General features: G+C 40.9%; 1 protein-coding gene across 4 annotated transcripts in view; it reads right to left on the reverse strand.

Annotated features, from left to right (window-relative positions):
- The window catches only part of Arhgap10 (Rho GTPase activating protein 10), a 290987-nt gene that overhangs the window by 190992 nt on the left and 85083 nt on the right, over positions 1-14912 (reverse strand). For all 4 annotated transcript variants that reach the window (XR_005737333.2, XM_040293220.2, XM_005327533.5 and 1 more), the window contains exon 4: positions 7430-7501. Coding sequence is in view for 3 of the 4 variants with exons in the window: in XM_040293220.2 (XP_040149154.2) it covers positions 7430-7501 (72 nt within the window). In the remaining variant the exon portion in view is untranslated. The remainder of the gene's footprint in view (positions 1-7429; positions 7502-14912) is intronic.

Here is a 14912-nt window from a genome sequence, read left to right on the forward strand (position 1 = left end):
TTGCACTAGGATCACAGCATTCTCCAAGCATCAGCTTTTTGGGTTTAAGAAAAGAGAAATGAGAATCACACTTCTGCTTTTTTTTTTTTTTTTTAATCACAAAAGCACTACAAAACATCCATCATAGTAAGAAAGATTCAAATCCTTTACACATTCGTATTTACCAGGAATACAGAAAACCTTTTCACTCTCTTATCTGATTCAATCTGCATCATGGCAAGGGACAAAGGAAGGAGGTAAAATTGGAATTAGCAGACAAAACACCCAGCACATGCAGCAAATTAAGTCCTGGGTAAAGTTGGGAATGAAAAGAAAATAGTGATAACAAGCTTCCTAAATAAAGAATTTAGCCAAGAAACATTACACCCATCAATTATAATAGAAATACATGTGTTCATACATGCTACAGTCTTATACAAATGCTGCTGTGTTTTGCTTTAAAATCTCAAGAGGTTGAGAATTATTTCTTCCTGCATGTGTTCTGAATATGATTACAAAGAATTATTTTCATTATAATCATCTGATTTCTTGTGCTACAATCTTAAATTTAAAGGAAGCTGTAGTTTGCAGCATTCAATAAAGAATGGAGTATTTTCTTCTCAATACTGAATTATAATAGATATAAATGTATCTATTAATTCTTAAAAAGAAAGATAGGTTGATAAGCCTAATTCAATAAGTTCCAAAGAGGATAAACTTAATCACAATGTGAAAATATTTCTTATAAAACAGACATCACAAACTCAAGTGAGTCTGGGCCAGGCAATCATATAAGACATGAAATCGACTAGAAAAGAAACACTAGGAAAAAGTAGGGCAATGGAAGCCAAGATCTGCTCCAGAGGGAAGGCTCCCATAACAGCCACCACGTGGGAATACAAGCCCACCACACAGGCCACCTCCAAATTTTCCAGAAACAAAGCTGAAAAAGATAATGGTTTATAAGGGTGGCAACAAAGTTTTGCAAAAATGTAATGAGTAAGGTTTTGTTTACAGACTAAATATGACTCATAGGAAATTAGTGCATAATCAATTGTAATATTGCATGTGTTAAAAAAAATGAAATACTACCAGAGTAACTGGTAGAATAAGACCTATTATGTATGAATGGCAGAGGGAGTTTATGAACCCAAGAAGCACAATTCAAATAATCAGATCTTTCAAACACCATTGGAAATAAAATATATAAAGATGCCATCAGCAATCACTGGGTTTAAAATAAAGATTATTAATGTTCGGTGCTCAAATAATTGCTTAACTACTGGGAAATAGAGAACCCCACCTCATATCAAAATTAATTCCAGATGGATTGAGAGAGAGTCACAAGTAAAAAATGAAGCCATAATACAGACAAAAGTTTTCATTAGATCAGCAAGTAATACCAGGACCCTCTGGGCAAAAAAGAAATAAAAGCTGTAAGAACTTGTAGGTATCACAGCCAGGTGCGGTGGTGCATGCCTGTAATCCGAGTGGCTCGGAAGGCTGAGGCAGAAGAATCCCAGATTCAAAGACAGCCTCAGCAACAGGGAGGCACTAAGCAACTTAGTGAGACCCTGTCTCTAAATGAAATACAAAATATGGCTGGGAATGTGGCTCAGTGGTTGAGTGCCCCCGAGTTCAATCCCTAGTACCACCCCCCCATCCAAGAAAAAGAACTTCTAGATATCACAAAATCATCATCATCAAACTGAAGCCAGAATTGACACAGGCAGTCAGTATAGGTAGATAAATCAGGTCAGATCAAGGAGGAAAATTTGGCTAGGAAGTGAAAGAGGAATTAGAACACTAATGCCTTCAGAGCCCTTCCTCTACTCTTAACAAGAAAACCCACCCCTGCCCCAACGTGTTGCTAAAGTAACCTGTTCCAGGGATTGTCCCTCCCTACAGGGAGTTAATTATGCCCGCTTCCTGCCAGGATCACTCCACCTTGGCCCCTCCAGCCCACCTGTTTCCCACCTTTCGGCCATCCCACCAAGGGGGCCTAGTCATATAAGCAGGAAAGAGCTCTCTTATAAGGGCAAGAAAGCAAGAGAACAAAGGAAGCCTAAGACATACAAAAAAGGTAGAATGTGCTCACCTCTTGGCATATCAGGATACCAGCTATGGCCCCCTTCTTCCTCCCAGGAGAAGCCTAGGTTACCCTTTTGTAAATAAACCCTGCTTTATATGCTTGCCTCCTGCACTTCCCTAATGTCAAACTTCAACATGTGAGGAAGCAGGATGGAGCCAGTGGTATCAAAGCTACCAAACAAGGTGGGGGGAAACTGCAACCAAAATGCCAGCAAAGAAATAAACATTCTTAACAAAGCATCCCACGGTTAGCAAAAAGCACGCGTGGTACTACCTCTGTGGAAAGATGGACCAAGAACACAAATCATTCATGAAAGTCTGAAGAGAACAATGAATTGCCCAGTAATTTAATATGGTACTGGAATTTTTTGGCTTTGAGAGGAGGAACTAGACGATTTTTGAGTTTCCTTCATTTTTAAGAATGAGGGAATAAAATGGCTTATATTGAAGCTAGAAATGTTAAATAATGTTTATTGTTGGACTAGTCTGGAGAAGAGCCCAAGTGCTTTTTAGATTCCAATTCCTTCTCCCTTTTTATTTAAATGAAGAACTCAGAATGCAGAGAGTAGACAAAAATCTAATCTGTTTGGCATGCTGATAAAGACCAAGTTATAAAGTAGCAGAACAATTGCAGTGATGTACATCAGACCTATACTAGACATGGGAAGTATATTACCAAATTCATTGCATTATCAAAATAACCTTCCGAGATAGATGTCATTGGTCTAATTTTATATATCATGAAACTGAGGTTTGGCGGTCTTAAGTAATTTGCCCCAAATCAGCCCCAAACCCCACAGCTCGCTAAGGCATGGAAAAGAGGATTCAAACCAGGAAAAGAGCAACTTCCTGCAAGCCTTTTTGGTGTATTCAACCCTGAGATGAGGGTGCATTTCAGAGGGCCTCCGCTTAGCCCTCCAATGCCACTTTCCAGGGCACATTTTATTCCTCCCCCCATTTTTTTTTTTTTTTTATTTCACAGATTCCCATACAGCTACTACCTACTTGAAGGCCAGTCAGTATTTTTAATTCATTGTTTTGTCTGAGGGCCTCTCACACTGTGTCAACAATAGACAACAGTATGTTTCATTACTAAAATAAAAGAAATGCAATTACATCAGCATTTTTGCTTTATCAAACAACTTTATATGACAAATTATTCAGGTAGGTTTGTTATTTACCCATATTTTGCCGTCATTTATAGAACATTGGTAAATCAGTTATTAGACATTTATTTCACCAGACTTAGGTCTTGGGAAAAATACAAGAGAAATTTGGGCAAGAGTCTGGTAAAGGATTAAGGTGGTAAGTCAAACTATATGAAAACATTTTTTTCCAGTCCTGTTTAAACTTTTAGATAAAATTATATTTGCCCCTTTCCAAGAACTTTTTCACAGACTATTGTCAATACAGTTTAGTTGGGTACACTTGGTATTTGCATGCTGTTGCTGCTTCTCTAAATCCACATTTGTGTTATTTGATTGGATGGATATGCTAGTTTTTTTTTTTAATTAATTTACATGGTGCTGAGGATGGAACCCAGTACCTTACACTTGCTAGGCAAGCACTCTACCACTGAGCCTCAACCCCAGCCCTGATACACTAGTGTTTAATTCTAACTTTTTTGGCTAATCAACTAATGTTTACTGAAGACTTAATATTTCCATGTTTTAATCTCATGTAGTTTTTATAATAACCTTGAGGTGTTATATTCCCATTTTGTAGAGAAGCAAACTGAGGCATGGAGAGGTTACATTAATTTCTTAAAACATGCAGCTAGTTAGCATCATAACTGAGATATGAACCTGTATAGTGACTTTGTAGACAGTTCTTCCAAGTAGGATGCAATACCACCTCCCCGCAGAGGGCAGAGCCAAGTCCAAAGTCAAATGCAAAGTGTCTTTTAAGGTTGGAGGGATTCACCATGCCGCAGATGGGTGAGGAATAGTGACCTGGTATGTACACTGAGGGGAGAAAAATCCCCAGAGTCTCTCATGTTTCTCCATTTCTCCATGCAAAGGTATTGACAGCCTTGGGTTCAGGACTATTTTTTCAAGGACGCCTGCATATTCTACGACCTTAGAAGATAGTTAAAATCTCCCTCTCGAACAAAAAAAAGGGGGGGAGGGGTTACTGCAGAGTATTATGAGATAATGCCTTCAGTTATGACAAAGTTTGGCAAGTTTGCCTGCAGTCCACTGGGGATCTTCAACTGAAGATGAAACCCCTGTTTGTGTAGTATCTCCCAGGGCCACTCTGTATTACCACCTGGGACTCGAGGGTCAAGAGTAATGGATGTTAACAAGAATCTCAGGTGGCTTACTTTGTGCTAAGGGTAATAAAGCTCCTTGTCTTTGGGCCAGGGGTCTCGTGTCTTTTGCTTCCCACTGTAACTCTGAAGTTGTGCCCTGGTATTTCTCAGAGGTTTCACTCAATGTTTGGTTCTTTTGTTGTTTGGTATCTATACCAGTTTCCTGTGGATAAAATCAGCATCTTATGAGCAATGGCTACCAAAGCACCATGGAATGCTGGTACACAAGCGCGCCCTCCTCCAGGGAGGGAAAGAGCCTGAAGAGGAGGTAAGGCAGACGTGAAGAGAAAGGCTTCTGTCCTGTGATGGCACAGGGACTTCTGCCCAGGGGTGAGAATCAAAAAGAACTTAAGAAAATGCAGCAGAGCCTACAAAACACAGAGAGGAGCCAAAACCAGACAGACATGACTCAAGGAGGGCATATCTATACAGATGCAAAGGTGGAGAATCCTCATTGGGGCTTTTGGCAAATCCCATTTACAAAAACCTCCAACATCTTGGACTATGTTTGAACCACAGTTAAACATGTAATTGGGCTTCTGGAAATTGGAGAAAGTAAGAGTCCATGGAACCAAAAGAGCTTCGATAGAAAGGCAAAGGGTATGACGTTACCAGACAGGAAAAAGAGGAGGAGGAAAGATAAAAATGTTCATACTGACATCTAAAAATTCGGTGTGGTCAAATTAAGGGACTTTTTTTTTTTAATCTCCACATGAAAACTGCTATTAAAAAAAAACTCTTTAAAATGTCCCACATAAGATTAATAAAGAAATAAAAGTGAGTGCTTATTAGAATAGAATTGAATGATTAGAAAATGGATGCAGAAAATCAAACATCCAAACTTCAAGCCTCATCCTGGTAATTCTAGAGGTCAAAGAACAACTTTAGGCTAGGCTACTAATTAGATATCTACTACAGTAAGGCAGGGCAGAGGCTAGGATGAACAAAGTTAGCAGTCTTTTAAAGATTTAACCATCTATTGAACAGACAAGGTATTTATATATTGATGTAGAGCCTAATCCACCTCTCTAATGTTTTTATGATATATGAAAAACTGCCAGTTAAAAAGGGCTTCTTGTGGGGTATGGTGGTGCACCCCTGTAATCCCAGTGGCTTGGGAGGCTGAGGCAAGAGGATCATAAATTCAAAGCCAGCCTCAGAAATTTAGCAAGGAGATCCTATCTCAAAGCATAAAAAGGGCTGGGGATGTGGCTTGGTGGTTGATTGAGTGCCTCTGGTTTCAATCTCTGGTATTCCCCTCCCCCCCCCCAAAAAAAGGCTTCTCCCTAGGACCCAAAAGGACTGGCTCCTTGCAGCCAACACACATACTATCCTGAACAAGAATGAAGAATAAATTCATCATAAACCTGAATCCAGGAGTACAATGGAAGGGGAAAGAAAAGAGACTTTGAGAATGTGGTAACTACACAGCTCAAGGCATAGACTAAACTACTAAAATAATACTTCTTTAAAAAGGGAAAATTATTTTGCAAGTTTTGCTAGACAATCGTATCATCAGAAGCTTGGAAAGTGCTGGGTGGGGTAAAGAATCAACAGAAGATTCTATTGAAGGTCAATAGAAGGCCAGAAATATATAAAACCCAGGAGGGTAGATAGCTAAACATATATATTATATATGTATGTATATATAATACATATATTCATTGGTAAGATTACACTCATTTTTCATTTGCAAGATAACATTTTTGCCTAATCCACAAGAAATGAAAATTGCATACATGCTGTACCAATCAACCAGTTAAAATAACTGATATGTTCAAGTCCAAAATAGCTTAGACGCTATTGGGGGGGGGAGACATGAAATTACAAAGCAGATCCCTAGAGTCCTTCCATTTACAGATAAAGCCAATTATTTTCAGAGAGATGAAATGAGGCCCCCAATATCCTGCTGCAAAGCCAGGGGCACAACCCAGATGTATACAGTTCAGCAAACATCAGAAAGATCTGGAGGTGCTCACACATACTATCCCCTACCTACACAGTATTGATTTATAGTCCTCCATTAAAAACTATAAAATAGTTTATCACTTAAAGGAAAATGGATTCTGTAAATAGCAACTAAAATGCTGGAATGCTTCGGCCCATCTGTGTAGTTACAGCTATTGAGGCATCTGTTTATTTGTACCAAGGGATTTTAACAGTTTTTTTTAGGAAGATAAAGGAGGGAAAATAAAAAAAGAACTCACATATCCAGACATGTGGGGAAAAAAATATAAAAACCACCTTCTCTACCTAAAACTGATATTGTTTTTCTCTCTTCAGGCCAAGCCAAAAATGGTCCACAATACACTAATGTCACTTTTTTTCTCCTCAAGTACATACAAAATGTTCAAGAAAGACTGGTGAAAATTATTTCTCTGGGATAGCTGAAAAGCTCAGATCACAAATTTTAGAAGTTGCTAAATATATCCCAGGCTCCCTGTGGCAAGTCACTGTATTAGTCCCAGAAATCCTGGCTAAATCCCAGATCCTTGAGCAGAGAGATTACAGTTCACTCATGTATGAATCCCCAGTACACCACTACCCAACATGCCCTACTACAGCAACCTGGTATGTAACAGAAGCTCAACAAATTTATTCAATTTCAGGAAAGTATGTTAAATTATAAAAATAACAACAATGTCATGTTATAAAATAATTTAATATTCTTCCTAGCTTCAATGGCACCATGGTGTAGCAGAATCTCTATACCTTTAAGCCCTATTACAAAGCTACAACCTCCCTAAAATAGAGGTGTACATGGAAATAACCATACTCCCTATAGTGATAAGATCCCTCTATTCAGAGTAATGTGTTGTTTGGTTAAAGATATTTTTAAAACTCCATATGCCAAGGTGTAGCCAGGTGTTTTTGTTTTGTTTTCAATTTCATCTCCCCAAAGGGGAAAAAGCATACTTAAAACATAAAACAACAGATGGTTGGCTCCAGCATCTCCCAGGAAGCTGCCAAATGTGAACAAAGTATACAATGAAGTAGCAGAGCCATCTACATTTTCTGTTTACAAGTGTACTCAAGTTAGACACAAACCTTTACAGCTCCAAGTTGCTCTTTTCTGAATTTTTCCAAGGGTTTAATCAGGGTTTCAGTTACGCTTAATGCCTAGAGAACAAGAAGGATAACAAAAGAGCATAGCATTAGGTTTCCAAAAAGGAAAACATTAGTATTGCATTTCCCTCCTCCACTCCACCCAGAAATAAAATGAGCAACACATTTAACTGCTTTATCTCACCCTGCCAATCCAAGAATTAAATCACTTCCCATCTTACTAAACCGCTAGAACTCATAAATATTGTTAGGGGAGAAGAACCAGGGCAGCTGGCCAGGGCCACATGCAACACAGCCCCACGCTCCTCCATGAAGTGGCCAGAGGACCATCTTTACACAAAGGGTCTAACACATCCATTAACAGAACACTTCTGTTCGAGATATTTTTTTCCTCCTCCTCCTCCTCAGAAATTTAAAATTCAATTACATTCCTTCATTGGTAATCAGACTACATTAAGGAAAGGGATAGAATTGTGGCTACTCTTTAAAATAAAACCAGTCTAAAGAATTCCTTCAGTACTGAAGAATTCCTTGTAAGGATTTAAGGCATATTAGCACAGTGGAATTGCTGGAAGCCCAGGAAAGTCAAGGAAAACATTTGGGTGCGCTGGCAAACGTACATCAGGGAAGGCCCACAGGACAGGGGCCACCCACCAACTCCAGCCACAACCACATTCATTCCTTATATTGGCTGATGTGGGCTTTTTGTTCTATGCCACAAAACACTGAAAATACAAACCAAAGAGAATATTCACCTAAAGAGAAAAAAATAGGCTGAGCAGTGGCTCCATCAGCCTTTATTCCCAGGGAACCAGGAATATCCACAATGTGGTTGGGAAGGAATCATCTTTAAAATACTACACAAGAATATGTCATTCCTCTTTTCTCAAGAGCCCCCAAAAACCCAAGATTAAAAATACAGAAAAACAGGCTGGGGTTGTAGCTCAGCAGTAGAGCACTCGCCTAGCACAAGCAAGCACCTGGGTTCGATCCTCAGTACCACATAAGAATAAATAGAATAAAGGTATTGTGTCCAACTAAAAAAATAAATATTTTTCAAAAATACAGAAAAACAAATATAATTGACTTAGAATAGGAATACAATTAAAAAAAAAAAAGAAAGAAAGCACAGAAATGGGGATAGAACCCAGGGCCTCATGCATGCCAAGCAAGCTCTATCACTGAGCTTTACATCTCCAGCCCTTAGGGAGGATTTTTAATTTAACCAAAGGTTCCTCTGCAGTGTCTCATGCATGAGATACGTGTTTTTTTCCCCAAGGAGACCAGTAACACTGTAAGATAGGGAACACCTCAGTGACTACGACCACAGTAAGAGGCCCATGGTCTGAGCTTTCTGCCCCAGGCTGGCTTACTGGGTTCCACTCAAAAGAGATAGGATGCGGGGTGCATTGGCGCACATGGGTAATCCCGGTGGCTCTGGGAAACTGAGGCAAGAGGACTGCAAGTTCAAAGGCAGCCTCTGCAAAAGTGAGGCGCTAAGAAACTCAGTGAGACCCTGACTCTAAATAAAATAGAAAATAGGGCTAAGGATGTGGCTCAGTGGTTGAGTGCCCCCGAGTTCAATTCCTGATACCAAAAAAAGTTTAAATTAAATAAACTATTTCAGGAAACGGATATCTGCTGAGCCATCTAGTGCCAGGTGATCATGCTACAAGAATACTGATGCCTCCCCTCTTGGAACTTTTAGTAGAGGAGACCTAATGGACACATGAACACTTCAGTAGCTATATAACTGCAAATTCTACTAATGCCTCCTGGTGGGAAAGAACAGGGTACTGTGAGGACTTCATTAGAGGTGACACAGGAGAAACGTGCTCAGTGGGAGCTTCATCAAAGTGTGACATTTAAGTTAACAGATGAGAAGGAATTAATGGTTCAAAGAACAAGGGAAACTGTCTCTAGCCAGAAAGCAGCAGAGGCAAAGGATTAAGGTGAGAAGTTGTTCAGGAATTTCAGCAAATGTCAAATGCCAGTATGCCGCAGAGTAAGGAACAATGAAGAGAAAAGCGCAGAGCAGGCAACAGTGGGCAGCCAGACAGAGCATGCTGGGCTCTGGGTAAAAGGCTTTTTTTTTTGGGGGGGGGGGCGGTTAGCGGTTACCAGGAATTGAATGAAGGCATGCTTAACCACTGAGCCACATCCCCAGCCTTATTTTAAGTTTGTTTTGGGGGGATAATGGGAATTGAACTCAGGCATCGAATACTGAGCCACAACCCCAGCCCTATTTTGTGTTTTATTTAGTGACAGGGTCTCACTGAGTTGCTTAGCACCTTGTTTTTGCTGAGGCTGGCTTTGAACTCTTAATCCTCCTGCCTCAACCTCCCAAGCGGCTGGGATTACTGGCATGCGCCCCGCAAGGGGTAAAGTTCCGAGTTAGATGGAAAGTCAATTAAGCATAGAATTGACACAATGATAATTAGATCTTTTAAAGATTACTCAAACTGTTCTTAAAAAAAAAAAAAAAGGATTAGAGGTGCAAGAAACCAGAAGGAAAATTCTCATTAGGAGGCCTCCAGAATGATACAGGAAAGAGATTACAATGGCTCAAATGTAGGGACAATAGAAATTTTTTTAAAAAAAAAAAGTAGATTGGAGAGAGATTTGCAAGTAGAATCCAAGTAATGAGTAATGAATTGGATGTGGAAAAGGCAGAGATCTCCAGAATCACTCTGATTTACATATGAGCAACTGATAACATAATACTGTTATAATTTAGATTTACAGTAACCCCCAATGTAAGAGGCTTGGCTGCCAACCCAGGACACTCCCAGAAGGTGAAGGAACCTTTCAGAGGTGGGGACTAGGAGGAGAAAGAGCACTGAAGACGCGTCCTTGAAGAGGATCCTGCAACTCCAGCCCCCTCCTGTTTTCTGTTCCTGGTCACATGAAGCATGTCTGACACATGCTCCCACCATGATGTACTACGCCACTGCAGACCCAAAAGCAAGGGAGCCAACCATGAACTAAAACCTTTGACACTCAAATAAACCTTTCTTTCTCCTCCTACCCACCCCACCACACACATACCAGAGGTACTGGGGATTGACTGGGGACTCTCTACCACTGAGCTGCATCTCCAGCCCTTTCTATTTTTTATATTAAGAAAGGACCTCACTAAATTGCTGAGACCGGCTTCAAGCTTGTTCCCCTTCTGCCTCAGACACCCATGGAGCTGGCACTAGAAGCACATACTGCCCTACCCACCCATTTCCTCCATTTGAGTAGTTTCTCTCGGGTATTCTGTCACAGCAACAGAAAACAAATACTACTAGAAACAGAAATATTATGAGGAAAAGCAGCTTGGGAGAATGTACTAAGAGCTCACATTAAATGTGAGATGCCAAGAATCATCCAAAAGATGATCATCATAGTGTCAGAGGCATGGCCCACAGCCTGGAAGAGACAAGTCCAGATCAGAGGCAGAAATCCAGTAGTCACCAACAGGTGCATGGCATTTGAAATCATGGAAGTAGATGGGCAAGATGTGAGAGAAGAAAGGAAAGGTCCTAGGACCAAGCATTTACATCAGGAAAGGAAGATTAGGAAAATGACTCTGGAGACTGAGAAGCAGCTACCAGGGCACAGGATGAATGAAGAAAGCTGTGGGAGCTGCAGAGAAATCAGAGGAGGAATGAGACCTCCACAAAAAGGTGAGGAACGGGCACAGCTGCAGGGATTCATGACTAAAAGGCAAGAGCATTTGGTGGAACAGTTCTCTTTCAGAACGATGACCACGAGTGACGGAACAGACGACGATTGCTGAAAAGGAAGTTGAGGTAACTCTACCAAGGGAAGGCAGGTAATGCTAACCTTCATGCAGAGTTGCCCAGTCACAGGAATCAAGTATTTCCCTCCCTTCTAACAGGTGCCAATCCCAGTGGGCTTGTAGACTTCAAGAGGAAAAGCTGAGGGAGTTGCTACCACATGTTTATTTTTTCCAGAAAGTACAAGGCTAAAGGTCACTTCCAGAGAGTTTGATCATGTGAACAAACTTGGAGGGCAAGTCGAATGAAAGAAAAAAAAATCACTATAAACAGAGAAACAGGAACATTCCTAGGCAAGGCTGAAGGCCCTGTGAGGGGTGATCAGGAATTTCCATCTGCCTTGTTCCAGGATTTTCTCTAGCAATGAAGGCAGAAGTTGGGTGGCTGGGTTCACCCTGGGTGAGAGGATTTCCAAGTGCCACATGGGTTGGTATGTGGAGTCCCGGTGAATCTCACAGATCTACAAGGAGAAGAAGAGGCCGCCCCTGGTTAAGACATGCTAATAGGGCCTACACAGGGCCAAGTCTGACAGATTGGAGAAGGCAAAAGGGTAGGTGACAAAACACCTGAGACAAGCAATTTAAGAGGAGGGAGGATTTATTTTGGCTCGTGGTATCAGAGGCTTCAGTCCACACTTGCTTAGCCTGTTATTGTGGCAGGCAGCAAGTGGTGGAGAAACTCTTCACCTCAAAGCAGCCAGGAAGCAAAGAAAGATAGGAGCCAGGGTCCCATATCTCCTTTCAGAGCACACCCCCAATGACCTGAAGTCCTCGACTAGCCCCCAGCTCCTAAAGGTTCCACCACCTCCCAAGAGCACCGCAGGCTGAGATCAAGGCTTGAACTTATGAGCCTTGAAGGACACTTGAGATCCAAATCAGAATGTGGCCGAGAAAAAAAAAAGTTTCTCCATGCATACATGCAGAGAAGGGCAGAACAGCGATTTGAGTGTGAAATTACAGGTGGTTCCATGTTAATAAAGCCAGTGAAGAAGGGCAGGGGTCGTGGCTCAACGGTAGAGTGCTCGCCTAGTACGTGCGAGGTCCTGGGTTCGATCCTCAGCACCACATAAAAACAAATAAAATAAAAAGTGTGTCCAATTACAACTAAAAGTATTTTTTAAATAAAATAAAACCAGTGAAGAAGTCTGAGGATCATAAGGGGTGGCTAGAGACATTGGCAGATGCTGCCATTAGCCAGCAGACTGGAACCTAGGAAATGCTCCAAAAATGCTAGGTGTAGGCATCCATACTATGAATACATGAAATCCTTTAAAATGAGAACCTCAAAATGCCATACTGTGGAGCAAACACTTTTCTTTGCAGAAAAGGACCAGGCCACAAAGATTACTCAAGAACAATTTTAGATACCAAGGTTTGTCCTTCATTTGGAGAATTAATTTGATGCAATATTCACCCAGCCTCCAAGAGTTAATGCTAGCACTGGAAAAGAACACAAAAGATTTGTGTCTGACCGTTTGCAGGTCAATAAGCAAATTTCCAAAACAAGGATGGAACTAGTGTGACAGATAACAGTACATCCAACTTTCTAATTAAAAGAATTTTAATTAACAATTCTTCTAAAATTCCTTATGATGCCAGGTTGGTGGTGTACACCCAAAATTCCAGTGACTCAGGAGGCTGAGACAAGTTCGAGGCCAGCCTCAGCAACTTAGTGAGGTCCCAAGCAATTTAAACCTTGTGTCAAAACAAAAAAATAAAAAGGGCTTAGGATGTAGCTCAGTGGTAAAACACCTCTGGGTAAAATCCCCAGCACAAAACAAAAACAAAAAGAAAAATTCATTATTATTTTTCTTTTTCAGAAAAATCTGACTTGGTAACTTTGGAATGGAGCCTAAAAATTTCTACTTAAGAACCGAATAAAAAGGCAGCCACTAAACATTTTAGCAAAGCACTCTTGGGCAACAAGGATTGTTTTCTTCTTTTTCTCAAAACAGGAGAATCCATGGAATTTCTCAGGGCTTTTCATAATTTCACAGAAATACTGGATAATATTTGTTAGTACTAAGTGTTACTGGTATTTTTTAACTTCAAAACAACTGTACGTCCCCAGAGACCAATGAATACCAACTCTAGAACTGCCCCTACACTAAGCTAAAAGCAATTTATAGTGATGACAGTTTATCAAATTTCACAGAGACAGTTCGAGTAATAATGAGAAAGCTTTCAAATGCTAACTTGTAAGGAGTCAGTCAGATAAAAGAAGCAATATAGAAAAAAGTGACTTTACAACCACACTTAAGGTTATACAGCCATATTTTTTCCTATAAAATTCTTAGACTAAGAAGTCGCAAAATTTCTTTGTTGCTAATGAGCCTTGAAAAGGGTTTTGGATAATCATACTTGGAAACCAAAGGGAGCTCTGTGAACATAAAACAAGTTAATGTGTCAGTTGCTCTCTCCCTAGAGCAAGGGACGGCCAACTTTTTCTATAAAAGGCCAGGTAATGAATAATTTAGGCTTTGAAGCCATGAGGCCTCGCCACTGTAGCACAGAAGTAGCCATCGACAGTATGCAAGTGAAGGGATGCAGCTTGTTCCAATGAAACTATGTCCGAAATGGAGGCAAAGTGGATTTGTGGGCCATGGGCTGCAAAACACGGCCTGAAATCACCTTGAGTTCCTGTGACAATAAATATTATCTTTTATGTTCAACAGACATTTGCTCTATTGGCAGCCTACTAGGGATTTGGGATGGGGTGGGGGGAGTAGAATGTTGAATGAGAATCCGTTCAAAGATCTCTCCCACTGAAAAGACCGCCTCCAGAATGGTGCCACGGAACAGGCCCGCGATGAGGTCAGCGCTGAAGGGCAACTACGCAAGTGTATGTCTTAGCATTTTATGTGAATAGTGGGCTTAAAGCCCCTAAGATTTTTATTTAACAAGTTCAGCAAGAGCCAAAGGAAACCACCAGCTGCCCCAGAAGATAACGATCATGCACACCACTTACACATATTGCTCAAATCCAAAAAGAAATCCTTCAGATCAGAATCCATCTCCATAGTATGGTAACCATGTTCTCAGACTTGGTTTTTTGGGGGGGTTTTTGTTTGTTTGTTTGTTTTTTTTTTGTTTTTTTTTTTTGGTATGAGGGATTGAACCCAGGGGCAGTTAACCACTGAGCCACATCCCCTGCCCCCTGCCTTTTTGTGATTATTTAGAGACAGAATCTCACTGAGTTGCTTAGGGCCTAAGTTGCTGAGGCTGGCTTTGAATTCCTCAGCCCGATCCTCCTGCCTCAGCCTCCTGAGCCATTGGGATTACGGATATGCACCACGCCACCTGGCTCAGAAAGGCATTTCTAATGGGAGTCAAGCAGGAACATGACCAGAATGCTAAAGAGGTTCAGGCAGAGGAAGTAAGTAAACCAGGTTTTGAATGGGTGTTGGGAGGAAGAGAACATTTAGAAGCAACAGGAAACTGTCTTTAAAATATCTAAATGGGTACCAAGTAAGAGAAGAAAAAAAAAATCAATTTGATTTGCTCCAAGTGGGCAAAACCAGGTGTAACGGGCAGAAACTACAGAGCAGATCTGGTTTCATTCTAAGGAAGGACTCAATAAGAACTGTAACGGCCAGGCTGCATGAGGTAGTGCCCTCCAGCACCTTCCACGTGAACATGCAGAAGCTTGAGGACTAATGGCCAAGTGCACTCTGTCGCAGA

The sequence above is a fragment of the Ictidomys tridecemlineatus genome, chromosome 9, assembly GCF_052094955.1.
Source record: "Ictidomys tridecemlineatus isolate mIctTri1 chromosome 9, mIctTri1.hap1, whole genome shotgun sequence".
NCBI classification, from domain to species: domain Eukaryota; kingdom Metazoa; phylum Chordata; class Mammalia; order Rodentia; family Sciuridae; genus Ictidomys; species Ictidomys tridecemlineatus.